Raw genomic sequence first — 20,740 nt, forward strand, 5'->3', positions numbered from 1 at the left:
GGATTTTTGGGGCAATATTATCACCATTACAAGATATATGTCTGTAGACTCTAATGCCTTGAAGATGAGGAATGTGCTCACCAAGAATTGCACGGTGAACTTAATTAAGGCTCTTTAAGCCACTTTCAAATGCAGACGTCCAGACATCACTCGGATCGAGCCATATCATATTCAACATGAAAAATATAACATAGTTGCTGAGACAGTACTGTGAAACTTTGTTTTGCTAGAACTCCAGTCAGTGGCTATAATTGCCAACCTGGGAAAAAAAATCTTACATGCTAGCTCCCCATTTCTTCAATATGTACATAATTACCTTGATGTTCTGTTTCAATCCAAGTATATGCATTTCATCTAGACCAATACGAGACTGTAGAGTTCTATTATTTGCTGCATTTTTCTGTTACTTACTGCGCAATATAGAGCTCCATTACATATACCTGTTAAGGCAAATACAGAGCTCCATTCATCACCGTTTTTAACAAAACTACAATTCCTCTTCGAAAATCTTATGTTTGTTAGCAGGGTAACTATGAAAGAAAAGATTTGAATGTGGATTTTAGTATTATTTGGATCCCTACTAGGGATGCAACCTTTTTCCTTTGTCCATTAATTGGTAGTGAACATGAAGTTGTCATGTTCCAGTTCATGGTAACAAGAACAAGCAACAGATCGACAGGTCAAAAACAGCTCAATGGATCAAACTACTGTAGTTAAAGCTGAGAAAAGTATTTATTCTATTAATGCATCCAGCTTTTTTATTCTATTAATACATCCAGCTTTTCCAGGTTTTTTTTTTCTATGGTAACTCTAGGATATTAATGGTACTGAAACCATTGCCACTAGCAACATGCAGGAGGCAGAGAGGTAATGGCTTCTGTTATTCATGATATGGACTTCTTAAAAGGCTTCAGTACTGAACTAAAGATTCACATGAAAACCCATTTCAATACAAGTAATTCAAAGAGATTCACAGAAGTACGTATTGCATAACTTTCTGTTTTCTGCTGCATGAAAAGCCCTAATTAGGATGAAGGCAGACCATATTTACCTAAAGATTGAGCACAGGTGAAACCATCACAAACAAGTTGATTAATTGCATCTCTGAACTTATAATAGTCATCAATTTTGTTGTTGTTTAAGGATAAGTAAATTGACACACAGAGAGAGAGAGAGAGAGATTCAAGTGTGTCTTTCATTTCATTCAAAGGAGGTATTTATAGGGATACAATTTGAAGTAAATAATGATACAACTTGATGGCATCTTCAATTGTAGCCTCTCCTTGTGGCTTCTTCATTTGCAGCTTCACATTGTGGTTGTGATGATGATGATTGCCACACTTGTTCCCCATTGGCATAAAGCTTGACTCACAAGTCATTATACCTAAAATACCTATCTTATACATGACATAGACATTTTATACTATGAACAATACAACATGTTTCATATATACTACAACACTCCCCCTTGGATATTTCATGTTGATAGTATTTGTCTAAGCCGTGCGCTTCGAAATTGCCTCGTTAAAAACCTTGCCAAGTAATAAAACCCTGTGGGAAAAAACAACCTTGGTCGAAGGAGAAAAAGAGTGCAACGCGCATTGAGCGTGGAGTATGATTCTAGATACTCCCCTGATTTAGACTCCCCCTGAGAGTTCGGATAATCTTCTTAATCCGATACTCTTCACATGTTTCTCGAAAGGGGTTTTTGGTAACGACTTAGTAAATAAGTCTGCTACATTATCCTCTGATCGGATTTGATTTACTTCAATGTTTAGAAGTGTTTGCTGTTGCTGATTGTAGAAGAATTTCGGCGATATATGTTTAGTATTGTCACCCTTGATAAAACCTAATTTCATTTGCTCAATACAAGCTGCATTATCTTCGTAAATGCATGTAGGTTTATCCGTGGTAAACTTCAAACCACAAGTTCCTCGAATGTGTCTATTTATAGACCTTAGCCATATGCATTCACGCACAGCTTCATGTAGAGCAATAATCTCTGCATGATTTGAGGAAGTAGCGACAAGTGTCTGTTTTGTAGATCTCCAAGATATCGCCGTGCTTCCCATGGTAAAGACATAACCTGTTTGGGAGCGACCTTTATGGGGGTCAGAGAGATACCCTGCATCAGCAAAGCCCATCAAAACATTATTTTTATTTTGATGGAGGGGAGGAGGAGAACGTCGGTCACCATGGATGGTGTTGCCGGCGTCTGTATTACGGAAGGTGGCTTTTTGCCTCATAGGGTCTGATCCCAATCTTCCGTCTTTTATTTTCTCTTTGTAGGGATAAAACAAGCCCATATCAATCGTACCTTTTAAGTATCGAAAGATTGTCTTTATGCCAATCCAATGGCGGCGTGTTGGCGCAGAACTATGTCGAGCTAACAAGTTCACTGCGAATGAGATATCTGGCCTTGTGCATTGTGCTAAATACAATAATGCGCCTATCGCACTTAGATAGGGTACTTCAGCCTCTAATAATTCTTCGTCCTCATCCTTTGGACGAAACGGATCTTTTGTGGGCTCAAGACTTCGGCCGATCATGGGAGTACTTACAGGCTTTGCTTTATCTTCATTAAAGCGCCTTAGTAATTTTTGAGTATATGCTGACTGATGGATCATAATCCCATCACTACGGTGCTCGAGTTCTATTCCGAGGCAAAACCGTGTTTTCCCAAGATCTTTCATCTCAAACTCGGATTCCAAATATTTAGCAGTTTCCTTTAACTCATTTAGAGTTCCAATTAGGTTCATGTCATCGACATAAACTGCTACAATTGCAAATCCGGAACTTGTTCTTTTAATGAACACGCAAGGGCATATTTCATTGTTAATATATCCATTTCCAATCAAGTAGTCACTTAGACGGTTATACCACATCCGTCCGGATTGTTTCAATCCATATAGTGAGCGTCTTAATTTTATTGAAAACGCGCTCCGTGGTTTAGAGCCACTTGATTTTGGTAATTGAAGTCCATCAGGAACCCTCATATATATCTCTGAATCTAGATCCCCATAGAGATATGCTGTAATTACATCCATAAGCTGCATGTCAAGTTTTTCGGAAACTACCAAACTGACAAGGTAGCGGAACGTTATAATGTCCATTACGGGAGAGTATGTCTCCTCGTAGTCGATTCCAGGGCGTTGTGAGAAACCTTGCGCCACGAGGCGGGCTTTATATCTCATCACCTCATTTTTCTCATTACGCTTTCTAACAAAGACCCATTTATGGCCAACAGGTTTTATATTTGGTGGTGTCAGCATTATAGGCCCAAATACCTGTCTCTTTGTTAGTGAATCCAATTCAGTCTGGATCGCATTTTTCCATTTAGGCCAATCCGCTCTTCGTTGACATTCTTCAACAGAGCGAGGTTCGATATCATCATATTCTATGATTCCTTTTGCAATATGATATGCAAACGCATCATCAATTGCCATAGAATTTCTATCCATCATCTCATGTACATTATTGTAATTTATGGAGATTTCTCTATTCTCTGGAGTTGGTTCTGACATTGGAGCGTCCCCCAATGGTGTCTCTTGGACATAACCATAATCCGGAATATTCTCGTGAGATGGATTATTCATATCTATGATTAATGGATTATTATTTTGTGCCAAACTCGCCTTCTTTCTTGGGCGAGAATCCATCGAACCTATAGGTCTCCCGCGCTTCCTGGCAGGAGCCGTGGGCCTAGCCAATGTGTCACCCATAGAGGGAACGTTGGCGCCATTCTCATGTATTTTTGAGATGGCATTATGTCTTTTAGGGACATCAATCCTTGCAGGTGTATTTGCAGCAGGTATGTGTGATCTCGTCACTTTAGCGATATCAGAAAACGCATCAGGCATCGATTCTGCTACGTTCTGAAGATCGAGAATTCTCTGCACTTCTTTTTCAGATTGTGCAGTTCGGGGATCAAGATGAGACAAAGTGGGGACAAACCACGACAATTCCTGTCCTTTTTGTTGAACATTAGTTATGTTCATGTCTCCCCCTAAAGACGGGAAGACTGTCTCATCAAAGTGACAATCCGCAAATCTAGCGGTAAATAGATCACCTGTCAAGGGTTCTATGTAGCGGATTATGGTTGGGGAGTCATAGCCAACATAAAGGCCTAGTCGTCTTTGAGGACCCATTTTAGTGCGCTGTGGTGGCGCAATTGGCACATAGACTGCACACCCAAATATACGTAAATGTGAGACATTAGGCTCATACCCAGTCACCATCTGGGATGCAGAAAAAGGTTGGGTGGCAGTGGGCCTTAGACGAATAAGCACAGCTGCATGTAATATTGCATAGCCCCAAGCAGAAATAGGGAGATTGGTGCGCATAACCAATGCCCTAGCAACCATTTGAAGTCTTTTAATGGCAGCTTCTGCGAGACCATTTTGGGTATGTACATGAGGGACGGGGTGTTCAACCTCGATCCCAATGGACATGCAATAATCATCAAAAGTTTTTGATGTAAACTCCCCAGCATTGTCAAGACGAATTGACTTAATAGGATGATCAGGGTGGTGAGCCCTTAACTTAATAATTTGTGCTAGGAGTTTAGCAAATGCAGCATTTCTTGTGGATAAGAGCACGACATGTGACCAACGTGTCGATGCATCAACCAACACCATAAAATATCTAAATGGTCCGCAAGTTGGATGGATAGGTCCACAGATATCACCTTGTATTCTTTGTAAGAATGGTATATTTTCTTTAATGTCTTTTGCATAGGATGGTCTCGATCCTACTTTTGCTAAAGAGCAAGCTTTGCAAAACGAATGATATGCTTTAGAAGTAATTCTTTGAACCTCTTTTTGGTTCGTATTCCTTTTTGTTTTAAAGAATGGATGTCCGTGTGAAGTTTTTAATATACGGATCATCATATCACGACCTGGGTGTCCCAAACGGTCGTGCCAAAGCCTGTATGTGTCGGAATCCCATAATTTTTCATTCATGACATGGTTGGATTCAATGACTCTAATAGTGGTTGCGTACAATCCACTAGAGCGACACGTGAGTTTCTCTAATACTCGTGTATTTCCGTAGTTATTAGAGGTGATGTAAAGGAACTCTTGTCCATTCTCACAATGTGTTTTCACATGAAAATCATTGGCTCTTATATCTTTAAAACTTAATAGGGTTCTTCCAGCCCTTGGAGCATATAAAGCTTCGGCGACATTAATATTTGTGCCATTCGGCAATAGAAATTGAGCTGGTCCACGACCATGAATCAATTGAGATGGTCCTGCCATCGTGGTCACTGAAGATTGACTAGGTGTCATCCATAAGAATAATTGCCTATGTCGTAATATAGTATGTGTGGTGCCACTATCAAGAAGGCATTCCAATTCTCCCGAAGACATACTGAAAAATAAAGTTCGGAATATTAACACATGTCAATGACATTGATAATGCGATACTTTATTAATAGGGAAAATAGTCAATGATTACATCAAAGTTTCCAAAGTTTATTCCAATATAAAATCAAACTTTATACAAATTGTAATTGCTCAATCCGTTTGGTAATTTCAATAAAATATGACCAGGTAAGTATAGAGATGTTGGTGGAGCGAGGCTCGCTTAAGTACCATGATCTCAATTACTTGCCTAGACATCATACTTCATTGAGTACGCCACATAAGAAAAAGTCAATACAATTGTTATTTGACTAAGGCACATTTGCCGTTTTATTGGAAAATAGAAAAGACTATTTTAATCAAAGTCTGCGGCATCCTCGTGCTCTTCATTTCCAGCTTTGAAGTCTTTTATGGTGAGAATTACATCTTCACCATCATCTTCTTCAGCAAGGTGAGCTTCTTGCTCCCTCATTTCCCTGTACTCCTTGTAGCTTGCAGCTAGTTGTGTACTTGCTTGGCATTGTTTAAACCAATGCTCGATTGATCCACACCTATGACACACGTCATTGTGATTGACTTTCTTTATTTGAGGTGCACGTTGTGGATATTCCCTAGGCGGGTTGTTGCTGCTACTACCACGGCGTATTATGCGACCTCCACGGCCCACAGTGTTACGGCCCATGGTGTTGTTATATTCTCCTCTCCCACGTGTGGATTTGCCACCACGTGTGCCCGCTCCAAAGTTGCGGTTTCCTTCCTTATTGGGGCGGTTGTATGGACCCATGCGTCCGTCATTTCCCTTTTTAGGGTATACATGCCCCTTATTAGTAGGGTACCGCTCCTTGCGCCCTTTCTTGGGTGCATTATAATTCGCCTCACGAACGCTTTTGGTTCCTACGGGCCTTGAATTATAATTCTTTACAAGGATATTGTCGTGCTTCTCATCTACCGACAAAATATTGATAAGTTCATTGAACTTCGTAAGTCGTCCAGCATTATATTCAGTGCGATATTGCTTTGATAGTATAATTGCTGCGACGGGGAAGGTGGAGAGAGTTTTCTCAATCAGCTCTTCTTCTGTGAGAGGTTTTTCACAGAACTTCAGCATGGCTCTTAGCCGAAGAGCTTCTGAATTGTATTCAGCAACAGACTTGAAGTCGGAGAAGCGTAAATTGTTCCATTGAATCTTCAAGTCAGGGAGGAGGGAATCTTGGATATTATCAAAGCGCTCTTCTAGCGCTACCCATAGGTCCCTTGCATCTTTGATGGACATATACTCTAATCTGAGTGCTTTGTCCATATGGCGTCGCATCAAGATAATTGCTTGTGCATGCTTTATGGGTGTTCGTTGGAACACAAGGCCCGCGTTTGGTGCCTGGATTATGGGCAATATCCCTTTTGATGTGAGATGGTTCTCAACGTCGGTTCTCCAACTATGGTAATCCGAACCAGTTGAGTCAAGGATTTGAAAATCGAGTCTAGGTTCATTCGACATCCTTGAAATAAGAAGAAAAAGATGTATTAGTTTCGGAGTTTAAAACTTCCACGAAAAACTAAATTAATAAGATTTCCGAGCTATGCTACCAAGAAATCAATTTCCAAAAATATTTGGATTAGACCGAAACAATGATGTTTAGTAAGGTCATAAATCGATGCTTGCGGACGCTCTTAGTCCGGATATTATGAACACTCTTAGTTCATTGACCACGAACGCTCTTAGTTCGTTTAGCGTGAATTTCTATAATTCCGCTTTTTAATTGTAAGTTCCCAAAAAAAAAGAAAAAGAGGAGAAAAATAAATAAAAACTCAAAAGCGGGAACTTTTAGTAAAAAATACCTTGAAATAGTGTTGTCGGAAATGACCGAAAAAGTTGCCCAAAAGTCGCTGGAAAAGTGTCCGGAAGTCGCCGGAAAAGTGTCCGGAAGTCGCCGGAAAAGTGTCCGGAAGTCGCCGGAAAAGTGTCCGGAAGTCGCCGGAAAAGTGTCCGGAAGTCGCCGGAAAAGTCGCCGGAAAAGTGTCCGGAAGTCGCCGGAAAAGTGTCCGGAAGTCGCCGGAAAAGTCGTGTCGACAGATGCTCGGCAGGAGTTCGGCAGCTGCTGCGCAGCTGCTAGGCAGGGGGTAGGCAGGCCTGTCGGCAGCTGCTCGGCAGCAGCTCGGCAGCAGCTCGGCAGGAGGTATGCAGGGGGTAGGCAGGCCTGTCGGCAGCTGCTCGGCAGCAGCTCGGCAGCAGCTCGGCAGGAGGTGTGCAGGGGGTAGGCAGGCAGCTCGGCAGCAGCTCGGCAGGAGGTGTGCAGGGGGTAGGCAGGCAGCTCGGCAGCACTTCGGCAGGAGCTCGGCAGATGCTAGGCAGGCCTTCTGCGCAGCTGCTCGGCAGGACTCGGCAGCAGCTCGGCAGGACTTGACAGCGGTCCGGCAGCGGTTCAGTTATTCCGGCAGCCGGTTCGGGAGGTTTCCGGCCGGTTCTGGAGGTTCTGAAACCGGTTCTGGGCTTCTTGAATCAAGGGCTTTGATATGAGCTAGGGTTTGGAGGTTTTTTGTAAGTTTGAGAAAATGGCTTCGATTGGATTATGAACTACCTCTTCTCTTCTCAACTTTGATCCTAATTCTAGAGCAATTTCGTGCTGATAACGTGTTTAAGGATAAGTAAATTGACACACAGAGAGAGAGAGAGAGAGATTCAAGTGTGTCTTTCATTTCATTCAAAGGAGGTATTTATAGGGATACAATTTGAAGTAAATAATGATACAACTTGATGGCATCTTCAATTGTAGCCTCTCCTTGTGGCTTCTTCATTTGCAGCTTCACATTGTGGTTGTGATGATGATGATTGCCACACTTGTTCCCCATTGGCATAAAGCTTGACTCACAAGTCATTATACCTAAAATACCTATCTTATACATGACATAGACATTTTATACTATGAACAATACAACATGTTTCATATATACTACAACAGTTGTAGACTTGATAAGAAATTCGAGCATAGCCTGTTGTTGTTGCAACCTCTTCATGTTTCGGCATCTGGTAATATATTGGGACTTCAACACCAAATTGCTCCCGTAGATGTGTCCTTAACTTCAAAGCATCATCATTACTTGAAATCCCCAAACAAGCCGGTAGTCTGACCATGATCATGCTCGCACACATATCTGGTGGAGACCCAAGATTGGTTCCCCAAGCCTTTGCCAACATCTTACCCATCTCAACAACAGCATCATGATTCCTCCTTTTGATTCCCTCAATACCGCCTTCAAACCTATTTGTGAACTCCACAACTGAAGGAACCACTAAAGATGGACTATAATCCCTAGTTCCTATCCAACTACTTTCAATAGCCAACCCTTTACCATAGTCATGAGACACCATAGGATGATGCAATTCTAAATGTGTGACTGACTTCCTACAATATAAAAATGCAACCGAAGCAGGGCAGAAGAACCACTTGTGCAAATTACTAGTGTAAAAATCTGCTCCAATTTCTTGCATGTCAACATCTACACACCCAACACCATGAGCCCCATCTATGAAAACTTGATCAACACCTTCTTCCCTGCAAACTTTAACCAATTTCTTAACTGGAAGTACAACAGATGGCATGGATGTAACATGATCAATCATAGCTAATCTAACTCTTCTACCACTAGCCTTTTCCTTCACCAAAGCCATCCGAAATTCACTTATAATTTCTTCACTGGAATTCACTGGAAATTGAAATGGAACTTCAATAACATACCCGCCAGCACGCAAAAAATAGGCCTTGATGGAGTTCTTCACCGCGCCATAAGCACACTGCAGTATGATGACAGCATCCCCTTTCTTGAATTTGCCTTCAAAGAAGGCCCACTGCATCTGCTGCAAGACTATGGCTACTGCTGTGGTGGCATTATCTACAATGGAAATTTCATCAACATCCTCTGCATTGATAAGTTCTTTAACTGTGTTTCTTGATTTGAGTATCCCCTTGTGGAGCTCATTGAATAAGAAATGGTCCGGCTGGCGCAGCCATTTGAGTTGCCATTGTTGCAATTCAGAGATAACAAAAGCAGGGGAGCAACCAAAGCTGCCATTGTTTATCCGGGCAACACCCGGATCATGGTGAGAAAATTCAGCTTCGATTTCAGAGTCTGTAATGAAGGAAGAAAGTTTTGGCTTGATGGGGAAATTGGTTTGGGTATCAGTAGGGTTAAGGTTGTGGTAATAATGGTAAGAGGATGCCCTTGAAATTCGAAATGAAAGCTTGGGCTTCAAGATTTGGATATTCTGATGACAAAGTCGTAGATGAGCAACATAGTACCGGTAGAACATGATTATCCGGCAAGCCATGACCAGCCTCACTCCAAAACAAAGAACTAACACCTTCAGATTATTCCCAAAAACAAATTGTGTGTAGATATTTTCTTAATCATATTTCAATTTTCACCATTAATTGTGCTAAAATAATGTCTTCTTCCGAGCATGTCTTTGTTACCCGAATTCCGAAATGCATACATAGTAGTTTAGCTAATATAATACAACTTAGACTGTGGCTGACTGTCGATGATTACAACATTTTTTGTGTTTGGGGTCACAATCAGCGTGGTGAGAAAGGACAATTTCCTCTTTTCTTCTATTTGTTTTGTCCCAGCTTCTAATCAATAAGTTCAAAAGTCGATAATTTGGTTTTTAGCTTTCGGCCGAAGAATAATACTGCAGAATAAGTACTAAAAGAACAAACTCATCATTATGAAGGTGTAGGCATAAGATTGTCAATCCAAATCAGATTGTGCTCGATAGGAGTCGCAGGACTACAGCAGGCAGGGACACTCAGGCAAAAGTCTTATATTTCAATACAAGCTAATTATAAGCATGAAATAAGGGAATTACTCAAATTGGAGGGGGTAATCAGCAATCTTCTCCCATGATTTGAGACTTCTATCTTTGTAGTCAATTTTGTACAATGCAAGTCGAGTTATAAAGAAGCTCAAGCTGCTGAGGCCTTCATCTAGATAACTGACTTTTTCTTGAGCTTTCTTCCTCTCTTCTTCTGTCAAGTAACCATAAAGGAGGCTCAAATGTGGCCTAACTTCTGTAGAGGACATACAATAGTTTTGGTCCATCAATAAATCATAATGTGGAATGAAGATAAAGTAGCAAAATTTGCAATCTAATCTTTATTCTCTAAATGCACAGAAAACCTGGCCATAGCAAGAATTCACTTCTATGATATCTTATGTTAGTCAGGAGGTCCTTTGATTGATTCCTACTTCCTAGCAGACGAATAAAATCTTACTAAATCAACAGCATTTATATATGCTTCAATAGATAGAAATTAAGTATTAAGACGTCTGTCATTTCAAAGAGACCAAGATCAACAGCAGAAAGATCCTGATGTTATTATAGTCCTAAGATCCGTGATGTTGTTCTCAAGGATAATGTAACAAGTTTGAAATGCAGAAAGCTTGAAGATTAGTTTTTGTCAATAGATCATCTCACACACACTCTCACAGGGCAAAATTATATATTATATACCAAAACTTACAAAATAGTTTCTTTTCCAAATAGCTTATGGCTAGAGTTATGGTTGAACAGATAAATTCATAGACAAACCAGCTCTAAAATGTAAAGAACTTACCATTACAAAAATGGAATCGTCCACCAGAGACTCCAGTTGCAAAATATAACTGAGAAAAATAAAATTTGATACACGTGAATTACTCTAAACAGTTTAATAAATATGAAGAATAAGTTAATGGCTCAACTAATAGATAGAAGTAAAAGTAAGATGCCATAAACCAAAGATTCATAAATTATCCAAAAGAAATTTCACTTTTATAAATTAATCTGCATACATCTATCTGAAACCAAAAGGCCAACGGAGAAGTGGAAAAATTGTAAAAAATAAAAATAAAACAAAACAGAACAAAACAATAAATGACAACAATACAGTACCTCAGGTGACACCTCGAAAGATGAATGAATGAGGAGGGAAATACATTGGAAATAGGAACTCCTAGTAACGACTTGATTAACTTTTGCTTTGTACGAAGAAATAACATCAGACTGGAGAGATCTGAACTTGTTGAGCATATCCTCATGCTTCATACGAATGGACCCCACAACGGCAATGTGGGGATCAATCTCCGGCCCGCCGAATTCAGTCCGCAGTCCCTCCATCACTTTCTTAATCCGGAGAGACGCATCATCTGACGGGATTGCCCACATCGAATACGAGTAAGTTTTCTTGTCAACCATATAATGACTGACTAGTGGAGAAGGGTACTCAAATACAGAAAATTCAGCCTGTAAAAGAGCATGAAAACAACTAGAATTTGCAACAATTCTACATTTTTGAACCATATTGATACATATTTGATCAAGCATCGGGATGGAAAAAAGAACAGTAAGAACTATACATTGGGTGTAGAATTATCTTTGTTCTTGGGTTTGCTGCCTCCCAATACTGAAACTATACTGCTCACATACACAATAGCAGAAGAGTCACTCCGCTCGCTTTGAACGGGAAGATTTTTAAGCTTTTTGGTATCGAGATTATAATCTAATATAAGTCCTCTATAATCAGTGTCGTTAGGATCATTTAAAAGAACCCTGTCGCTCTTCCAAAATATCAACGGTTCCACAGGGAGCTCAAAAGTTATGTGTTTTGTCCAAGCACCACCGTTATGACCACCAAATTCATCTATCACCCATATTCCATATGATGAAAATTGAGAAATTTGTATTCCCAAAAGAGCAACGGAGTCCTTCCACACTAAAAGGTTCGGAACAAAATAATTTTTTGATGGATAATCAAATTCATCCGGTAACATTATATTATGAAATAGCTCATCCCCAGTATCAAACATAACGATAACTTCCCTAATGAATTGCTCCTCGTCTTCATCAAGCACATCCAATTCCTTGTGTTGCTCAGGTGCCAGCCAAAAGCACATATCCTTGAAGTGCATCTGGAATATTTGGGGCCAAAGAATAGTAGTTTCTGTTTCTAACGTATCAGTCTTGATCTTTCTCCAAGCATCAGTACCCAGGGTGTAGACAGCTGCTTTGGGAGGATTATAAATGTTATATCCATCAGGCGTAGATAATTCTGGAGCAGGAAATCCAATGTTAACAATTTTATATTCGTTAAAGTTCGGATCATATCCAAATCCCAATCCATCTCTGAACCGAAATATGGCGCTATATGGCCAATCGGAATCTGGAAGGTACGGAGAGGGGGGAAGAAGCTTATATTCATGAATTGCTGGGTTGCAAATAATCACCTCACCAGAGACTGCTTGAGCTAGACAAATGATCCCGTTACAATGGCCTATAATTATAAGTGCTTCGGCCCAAGTCTTTACACCAGTAGAAAACGGAATATGGAATTCCTGGATACTAGAAAGAAAGCTATGCTCATCATGCACACCATCAACGTCATTATCTTCATCATTTCGAAAATGAAGAAATGAGAAAAACTCTTGAGTCTCGTCAGAGTTGGTGTCCTCATGGACTTTACGTTTCATAAGAACACTGGTGGAGAGATTGTTGTGCCTGGAAATGGAGAGGTGCTTAGCTACGAACCTGGGAGTGGTGATCAGAGCATGCCACCTATTAGAGACGCACTGGAATCGCTTCAGAGATTTGGGCGGCAGAGTTGATAGGATTTGCTCCACCACATCTTCATCAATAGTTTTGCCAAACTCCAACGTCATTTCAGATAGATCTTTTCCTTCTCGATCGTCTTCTTGATCTATTACATAACACAATCAGAAAACAATATGCAGACTCAATTCAACCGGATTCTGACCTTATTCTCAACGCTTGAACGCTCAAGTTCAATAATGTCAAATTGAAACTCATCGAAACAAGTGCACAGAAAATAAAATTGCACAATTACATTAGTCCTTAATAGGAACAAATGGACAAGAGGATGTCGAAAGAGTGATTCGATCAAGGATGCAGCTGCACTTCGAGAGCTGGAGAGATAATTTAGGGATTCAGAGAGTTGAGACCCATTGTGTTTCGATTTTATGGCAAAATCCCCTTAAAAACGGTCAACAGTAAGGTGCACCCCTATTTTTTTCTTTTGAATTTAATATGATAGAAAAAGGAAAGATGTTTTTGGTATGAGACAGTATGTGGTGTACGTTCATTCTGGTCATGGATAAGTAATGAAATTATCTATTTTCTAAAAAAAAAAAAAATAATAATAATAAAAATCTCACAGTAAGACTCGCTAAAGATTTAAGTAGCTAGACTTCAGAGTCCAATAAAACCCACCCATTGATATCATGCATAAAGGTGTATAAATCTTTAATACAAGCAAACAGGCACCTAAGAATCCTTTGGTAGATGCTTCATGACAAAGCAATTGTAGCTAAAGAGGATCACAACTAATGCTTGAATGTGCAGCCTAAAGTAGGCAAGTCATATTTCAATGTAAGTCTTTAAAGTTAGGGTTTTTGTCCATTTACCCCATTTTTAGAGATTCGTTTCCTACTTACCCCATTAAGTTTTTTTGATTCCCTCTTATCAAAAACACTCTAAGGAGGTCTTCCCTAATACCCCATTAAGATTTTTTTTTTGTTTTTTTATTTTTTTTAATACCATTTTACCCTTACCTCTTGTTACTTAGAGAGAGAGAGAAAAAAAATTGGAAGAAAGAGAAACCATAGGAGACTTCGCCGGAGCCCCGTCACCAGCCGCCGGAATCCGGTCACTGGTCGCCGGATTCCGGCCAACTTTCACTGGAATCCGATCATCGGTCACCAGAATCCAGTCGCCGGATTCCGGTCAACGGCCGCCGCCCACCGGAAAGATTTACTGCCTCAATAGACGTCTACTGCCCCTCAATAGACGTCTATTGTCCCAATAGTCTATTGCCCCCCAATAGATGTCTATTATCCTCTAATAAAACTTTGGGTTGTCATAATATGAACTAATCTCCTAAAATTTAGACAATAAAACTTTGTTTAAAGAAAAAAACGAAGAGATTATATCAATTTAAAAACGTCTATTGCCCCCAATAGACATTCAAAACATTTTGTTTCTTTCTTTCTGTCCCATTACTTTTAAAAAAAAAAAAGGCACCCAGAAAATGATCTGGGCACCCACCGGTACTGTGAGAGATCCAGCTGCTCTCCATTCTCTTCTTCCTTCTTCGCCGGTTGTAGACTTGCACTGTGAGAAACCTAGCTCAACGGTGCTGTTTGATTTCCATATGGGGGAGCTCGAGAGACACACAGGCAGGCACACCAGAATCGAAGTTTAGGTTGCAGCACGAACTCGCCACTGGTGATGGATAGAGCGACCTCCAAGCTTGCTGCACGAACTGGAACTCCAACCTAGCTGCACAGAGAACGTCTATCATGGTGGCGCTGGGCAACTACTCGACGGCAAGTGCCGTAACGATAACAGCGACGACGGCAAGGCTACAGAGGCTCGGGATCGCCGATCAATCGAATGGCAACGAAAACGTCGGAGTGGCTGGAGCTTCGATTGGAGCTTCTTCGTCGTCTTCGAGCTTGGAGTACATCTCCGGCGCGGCAATTGCAGATAGAGAAACCGAAGGTGGAGATCGGGGAGGGGAGAGAGAGAGAGGAGAGAGAGGGGCTGCTGGCAGCGTGGAGAGAGAGAGGAGAGAGGACAGAGTGGCATCATGTAGTTTTTTAATTAGGTGAATGGCAAAGTTGTCATTTCTCTTTAAATTGGGATAACTTTGACTCATTTTTGGGCTTTTGATCAAGCACCCTTAAAGTTATATAACCATGCAAATGAGTCATTAAACATTTACAACAACAAGGTTGCATGCAGAAGAGGCAGATAACCAAGGACGTTATTCATCAGAAGAACTTCTTCGGTTGCTTCATCAGACTATAGGCATACAGAAAGTTGCATGTCAAAACAACTCACAAAAAATCAACAAAAAATTCAAATCAAACTGAATAAATCTCATTGGCTAAATTCCAAATCACTTGTCAACTCAACAAGCCTCACCCAAGTAAAGCCTATTTCTGCAATAATCGAAATAAGGCTTCCTCCATGCATATCATAACCGCAAGCATATATTGCAACATTGGGCATGTCTAAGGAAGGAAATTCTCCATACGACAAGCATATATTGTAATATTGGGCATATCTAGGGAAGGAAGTTCTCCATACGAGCATTGTTAATCAATTAGTGTCGTTTTGATGCTGATAAGAATTACACTATATTGATTTTGTCCTGAAACAGAGGGGTTGGGGATGCCTGCTACCATAGCCACAAGTCTAGACTTATTTACTACTAAAGCAAGTAATTCGCTATACTACAACTTGCAGAGACGGTAGTACAGAAACTCAGGCTCATCGTCATATTTAACTAGGATTTCAATCTCACTATGTGAGGATGGGCAGAACTCAAATCTTCATTTGAAAAACATATATACTACAAAACAAAAAAGATCTTTCATGTGGGAAAGCCACTGCTACTGAAAGAAATTGCAATTCATAGTATTTCCAACTTTTAGATCAATTAAATGGATGAAAGCCAAGCATACCTCATCAATTAGAAAGTAGAGCACAAGTAAACCCATCAGAAACAAGTTGATTAATTGCGTATCTGAACTTCTAACATACATCAACTTTGTTGTAGACTAGTTTAGAAATTCGACAATACCCAGTTACCGACTCAATCTCCCCATTCTTGGGTGGTCGGAAATATATAGGGACTTCAACACCAAACATCGACGAAAACCTGATCAACCCCCTCCTCCCTACAAACCTGCTCAGAACTCCTCAGCATTAATAAGACTAGACGATTTTTATTGGACTAATGATCCTCGGGGACGTAATCGATCGGTGTGATAAGAATCCAAAATCTGATTACACATAATCATTAATTGGACTCAAAAAGTCTTAAGGTCATATTCATTCTAATTGAAGAAGAGTCCCATTTATATTGATCATGCTAGACAATACTGAGACAGAATCTTAGATTACAATAATAAGCATGAATTAAGATTTAAGAGCTATAACTACTCAAATTGGAGGGGGTATTCAGCAATCTTCTGCCATGATTTGAGACTTATATCTTTGTAGTCAATTTTGTACAGTGCAAGTCGAGTTACAGAGAAGCTCAAGCTGCTGATGCTCTCATCCAGAATACAAACTTTTTCTTCAGCTTTTTTCCTCTCTTCTTCTGTCAGGTACCCATAAAGAAGGCTCAAATGTGGCCTAACATCTGTGGACGACAGACATTAATTTTGTTCCATCAGTAAATCAAACGGCTGAACTGCAGAAAAAGTAGCAACATTTGATATCTAATTTTTTTCTCTAAATGCAAGGCAAACATGGCCAAGAATTGGCTTCTGTGATAATCTTCTATTACACAGGAGTTCCTTTAATTGATTCATTCATACTTCAGGGCATATGAATATGATCTTACTAAATTAACAGCATTTGAACTTCAATCTAAAGAAAGTGATAAGTCTGTCGATCATTTTGAAGAGACCAAGATCAACAGCAGAATGATCCTCATTTTTGTTATACTCCTAAGATTTTAAATTGCTTGACAGCAAACAACCAACATAAGTGCTTGTAGCCGCTGGTTATAATTGCGTATGCCAAAAATTCCTATACAGAAGTTCTCAAGGATAATGTAACAGACTTGAAAAGTACGTAGAAAGCATGAAGATTATTTTTAATCAATAGATTAATTGTCTCACTCTCACAGGACAAAGTTATATGTCTACCCAAACTTACAAAATATTGATTCGAATAGCTTATGGCTAAGTATTTCAAAGTTACAGTTTGAACAGATAAAACATCTCAAATTCATAAACAAACCAGCTCTAGCAACAATGAAAAGAACTTACCGTTCCAGAAATTAAATTCTGCAGCACAGACTCCAGTTGCAAACGATAACTGAGAAAAAGAAAATTTGATACACGTGAATTACTCTAAATAGTTTAATAAATATGAAGAGTAATTTAATACTAGGCTCAACTAATAGATAAAAGCAAAACTGAGATGCCATAAACGAAAGGTGCATAAATTCTCCAAGAGAAATTTCACTTGCTTGATACTACATTAATCAGCATACATCTATCCGAAGCCAACAACCAAAAGAGAAGTGGAAAATTGATATGAATCAAATCAAGACAAAACAAAACAATAAAATGACAACAATACAGTACCTCCTCGGAAGATGAATCAATGAGGAGGGAAACACATTGAAAATAGGAACTCCTAGTAACGACCTGATTAACTTTAGCTTTGTATGAAGAAATAACAATAGACTGGAGAGATCTAAACTTGTTGAGCATATCCTCATACTTCATACAAATGGACCCCACGACGGCAATGTGAGGATCGATCTCTGGTCCGCCGAATTCGGTCCGCAATCCCTTCATCACTTTCTTAATCCTAAGAGACACATCATCTGATGGGATTGCCCACACCGAATATGAGTAAGTTTTCTTGTCAACCATATAATGACTGACTGGTGGAGAAGAGTACTTGAATACAGAAAAATCGGCCTGTAAAAGAGCATGAACAGCTATAATTTGAAGCAATTCTACCGTTTAATTTGAACCATAAAAGTAAGCATAATATCAACATCGATGTTGATACATATTTGATCAAGCATCGGGATGGTGAAAGGAACAATAAGAACTTATACATTGAGTGTAGAATTATCTTTGCTGTTGAGTTTGTTGCCTCCCAAGACTGAAACTATGCTGTTCACATGCACAACAGCAGTAGAGTCAGTCCGCTTGCTTTGAATGGGAAGATTTTTAAGCTTTTTGGTACCGAGATTATAAGAGAATATAAGTCCGCTATACTTAGTCCCGTTATAATCATTCAAAAGAACCTCCTCGCTCTTCCAAAAGATCAACGGTTCCACAGGGAGCTCAAAACTTACGTATTTTGTCCAAGCACCACCATTAGGACCACCAAATTCATCCATCACCCATATTCCAAAGGATAGTTCACGAAATTGTCTTCCCAAAAGAGCAACAGAGTCCTTCCACACTAAAAGGTGCCCACCAAAATAATTCTTTAATGGAAAATAAAATTCATCGGGTAAGATTATACCATGAAACAGCTCATCCCCAGTATCAAACATAATGATAACGTCCCTAATGAATTCCTCCTTGCGGGCATCGTACACATCCAATTCCTTATGTTGCTCATGTCCCCGCCAAAAACACATATCCTTGAAGTGCATCTGGAAATGTTCGGGCCAAAGAATGGTAGTTTCTGTTTCTAAAGAATCAGTCCTGATCTCTCTCCAAGAATCAGTACCAAGGGTGTAGACAGCTGCTTTGGGAGGATTATAAATGTTAAATCCATCAGGTGTAGATAATTCTGGAGCAGGAAATCCAATGTTAATAACTTTATGTTCGTTAAAGTTCGGATCGTGTCCAAATCCTAAACCATCTCTGAACCGGAATAAGGGGCTACATGGCCAATCGGAATCTGGAAGGTGTGGAGAGGGTGGAAGAAGCTTATATTCATGAATTGCTGGGTTACATAAAATCACCTCACCAGATACTGCTTGAGCTAGACAAATGATCCCGTTACAGTGGCCTATAATTATAAGCGATTCGTTCGGAGTCTTTACACCGGTAGGAAACGGAATATGGAATTCCTGGATACTAGAAAGAACACTATGCTCGTCATGCACGCCATCAACATCATTATCTTCATCATTTCGAAAATGAAGGAATGAGAACAACTCTTCAGTCTCGTCAGTGTTGGTGTCCTTCTGGACTTCACGTTTCATAAGAACACTAGTGGAGAGATTGTTGTGCATGGAATTGTAGATGTGCTGGGCAACGAACCTGGGACTAGTGATCAGAGCATACCACCTTTGAGAGACACACTTGAATCGCATCAGAGTTTTGGGTGGCAGAATTGATAGGATTTGCTCCACTACATCTTCACCGTCAAACTCTTTCATTTTCCGACAGGTATCTCTTTCAAATCTATTACACAGCACACGACCAGAGTCGAGTCAACCAGACAGTAACCTTATTCTCAACAGATCAACGCAATAAAATTAATCTCTGATATATAAGCAATTATCGCTCAAATTCAATTTTAAATGAACAATTGAACGAAAAGCAAGTGCGCATATATAAAAAATTTACTGAACGAAATTAAATTATTGAATAATTACATAATTACCTTATGCTTAGTAAGGGGTAGAGATGTAGAACAAATGGACGTTGGGAAAGAGATTCAATTGCAGAAGAGATGAATCAAGATGTTAGGGCTCTAATCTAAGAATGCAGAAATTACAAGGAAAAACTGGGTTTCATATATTCGATAGATCCAGAATTGGGTACAAGCCACCCCAAATAGCTAAAGAGAAATATAAGAGCTGACAAGTTTTTTTTTTTTTTGATGAGGATTAGAGGGACAGGTTTGGCACAGGCTGTTTGGGGACCCTCTCCCTTTGAAAAAAGCCCAATAACTGGTATAAAGAACGTTCAAGAAAAAAAAAAAGGTTTAAAGAATAGTTCTGGGAGTCTCTACTCAGAGTACACACGATCATATATTGTAATTTTTTTTTTTTTGGTTTTTGTCAATTTACCGCATTTTTAGAGATTTTTTTCTCACTTAACCCATTAAGGCTTTTTAATTAACCTTACCCAAAACACTCTAAGAAAGTCTTCCCTAATACCCCATAAATTTTTATTTTTTTGTTTTTTATTTTTTTTTACTTAGAGAGAGAGAGAGAAACCATAGGAGACTTAGCCGGAGCCCCGTTACTTGTCGTTGGATTCCAATCACCACCCGCCGGATTCCGGCCAACTTTGCCGAATTCTCGTCACCGGTGGTCGGATTCCGGTCATCGGCCGCCGCCCACAGGACTTTTCTGAAAACTTCGCCGGAGGTTTCCAAATAACTCGTCGGAGATTTCATAGGTCACCGGAAAGATCTATTGCCCCAATAGAGAGGCAATAAACCTCTATTTTCCCCCCAATAGAACTTTTGGTAGTCGGAATAGAAACTAATCTTCCTAAAATTAGACAAATAAAACTTTGATTAAAGAAAAAAATGAAATTATATAAATTCAAAACGTATATTGCCCTCTACGTCTATTACCCTTCAATAAACGTTTATTGCCCATCGATTTTTTTTTCTTTTTTCTTTTCTTCTGGGCTTCTGCTGTCATTTTGCCAAAAAAGAAAAGAAAAAAGATTTGGACACCCAGAAAATGCTGTGGGCACCCAATTGCATTGCATCAATACATCAATACACATAGATACGAAAAATTCCCATTGAACAATTGAAGTTAAAGTGAAATGAATCACAGAACCTACGAACAGTATAATTCAAGACCAATTACAGTCCTTACTGACCGTAATCAAATTTGGTGAGCTTCTGGGCTGAAGTCCGGGAAATG

General features: G+C 39.7%; 3 protein-coding genes across 6 annotated transcripts; all 3 read right to left on the reverse strand.

Annotated features, from left to right (window-relative positions):
• Positions 1-713: 713 nt before the first annotated feature.
• LOC112191781 (probable L-cysteine desulfhydrase, chloroplastic) lies at positions 714-9,795 on the reverse strand. Its single transcript, XM_024331194.2, has 2 exons — positions 8,321-9,795; positions 714-1,131 (listed from the first exon to the last, which is right to left on the reverse strand). Exons 1-2 carry the CDS (start codon positions 9,685-9,687, stop codon positions 1,026-1,028), a joined length of 1,473 nt encoding a protein of 490 aa, XP_024186962.1. The 5' UTR covers positions 9,688-9,795; the 3' UTR covers positions 714-1,025.
• Positions 9,796-9,904: 109 nt separating this feature from the next.
• On the reverse strand, positions 9,905-13,416 carry LOC112191735 (F-box/kelch-repeat protein At3g06240). Of its 3 annotated transcripts, none has more exons than XM_040516030.1 (5): positions 13,242-13,416; positions 11,757-13,082; positions 11,293-11,643; positions 10,976-11,024; positions 9,905-10,429 (listed from the first exon to the last, which is right to left on the reverse strand). In XM_040516030.1, the coding sequence occupies exons 2-5, from the start codon at positions 13,053-13,055 to the stop codon at positions 10,224-10,226; spliced, it is 1,905 nt and encodes a 634-aa protein (XP_040371964.1). In that variant the 5' UTR covers positions 13,056-13,082; positions 13,242-13,416; the 3' UTR covers positions 9,905-10,223. The 3 variants fall into 3 exon arrangements, with proteins under 3 accessions (XP_040371964.1, XP_040371963.1, XP_024186903.2); XM_040516029.1 differs by having other exon boundaries at positions 11,757-13,093; positions 13,241-13,416; XM_024331135.2 differs by lacking the exon at positions 13,242-13,416 and having other exon boundaries at positions 11,757-13,234.
• A 2,844-nt stretch (positions 13,417-16,260) lies between these two features.
• On the reverse strand, positions 16,261-19,752 carry LOC112192551 (putative F-box/kelch-repeat protein At3g17280). Of its 2 annotated transcripts, none has more exons than XM_024332338.2 (5): positions 19,516-19,752; positions 18,005-19,313; positions 17,520-17,861; positions 17,199-17,247; positions 16,261-16,564 (listed from the first exon to the last, which is right to left on the reverse strand). In XM_024332338.2, exons 2-5 carry the CDS (start codon positions 19,286-19,288, stop codon positions 16,359-16,361), a joined length of 1,881 nt encoding a protein of 626 aa, XP_024188106.1. In that variant the 5' UTR covers positions 19,289-19,313; positions 19,516-19,752; the 3' UTR covers positions 16,261-16,358. The 2 variants fall into 2 exon arrangements, with proteins under 2 accessions (XP_024188106.1, XP_024188109.1); XM_024332341.2 differs by having other exon boundaries at positions 16,474-16,610.
• Between the last annotated feature and the right edge of the window lie 988 nt (positions 19,753-20,740).

The sequence above is a fragment of the Rosa chinensis genome, chromosome 3 (genome assembly GCF_002994745.2).
Source record: "Rosa chinensis cultivar Old Blush chromosome 3, RchiOBHm-V2, whole genome shotgun sequence".
NCBI lineage: Eukaryota > Viridiplantae > Streptophyta > Magnoliopsida > Rosales > Rosaceae > Rosa > Rosa chinensis.

What these genes read in the sequence shown, in the direction of transcription:
- LOC112191781 (XM_024331194.2), bottom strand. Translation starts at nt 9,687, where the DNA reads ATGGCTTGCCGGATAATCATGTTCTACCGGTACTATGTTGCTCATCTA. An exon ending in ATTTCTTATCAAGTCTACAA is followed by an intron (nt 1,132 to 8,320) that starts CTGTTGTAGTAT and finishes CTTAAACAACAA; the next exon opens with CAAAATTGATGACTATTATA.
- LOC112192551 (XM_024332338.2), bottom strand. Translation starts at nt 19,288, where the DNA reads ATGAAAGAGTTTGACGGTGAAGATGTAGTGGAGCAAATCCTATCAATT. An exon ending in AAGATAATTCTACACTCAAT is followed by an intron (nt 17,862 to 18,004) that starts GTATAAGTTCTT and finishes GCTCTTTTACAG; the next exon opens with GCCGATTTTTCTGTATTCAA. An exon ending in TTGATTCATCTTCCGAGGAG is followed by an intron (nt 17,248 to 17,519) that starts GTACTGTATTGT and finishes TCTTTTTCTCAG; the next exon opens with TTATCGTTTGCAACTGGAGT.
- LOC112191735 (XM_040516030.1), bottom strand. Translation starts at nt 13,055, where the DNA reads ATGACGTTGGAGTTTGGCAAAACTATTGATGAAGATGTGGTGGAGCAA. An exon ending in CTTTCGAGGTGTCACCTGAG is followed by an intron (nt 11,025 to 11,292) that starts GTACTGTATTGT and finishes TATTTTTCTCAG; the next exon opens with TTATATTTTGCAACTGGAGT. An exon ending in ACGATTCCATTTTTGTAATG is followed by an intron (nt 10,430 to 10,975) that starts GTAAGTTCTTTA and finishes TGTCCTCTACAG; the next exon opens with AAGTTAGGCCACATTTGAGC.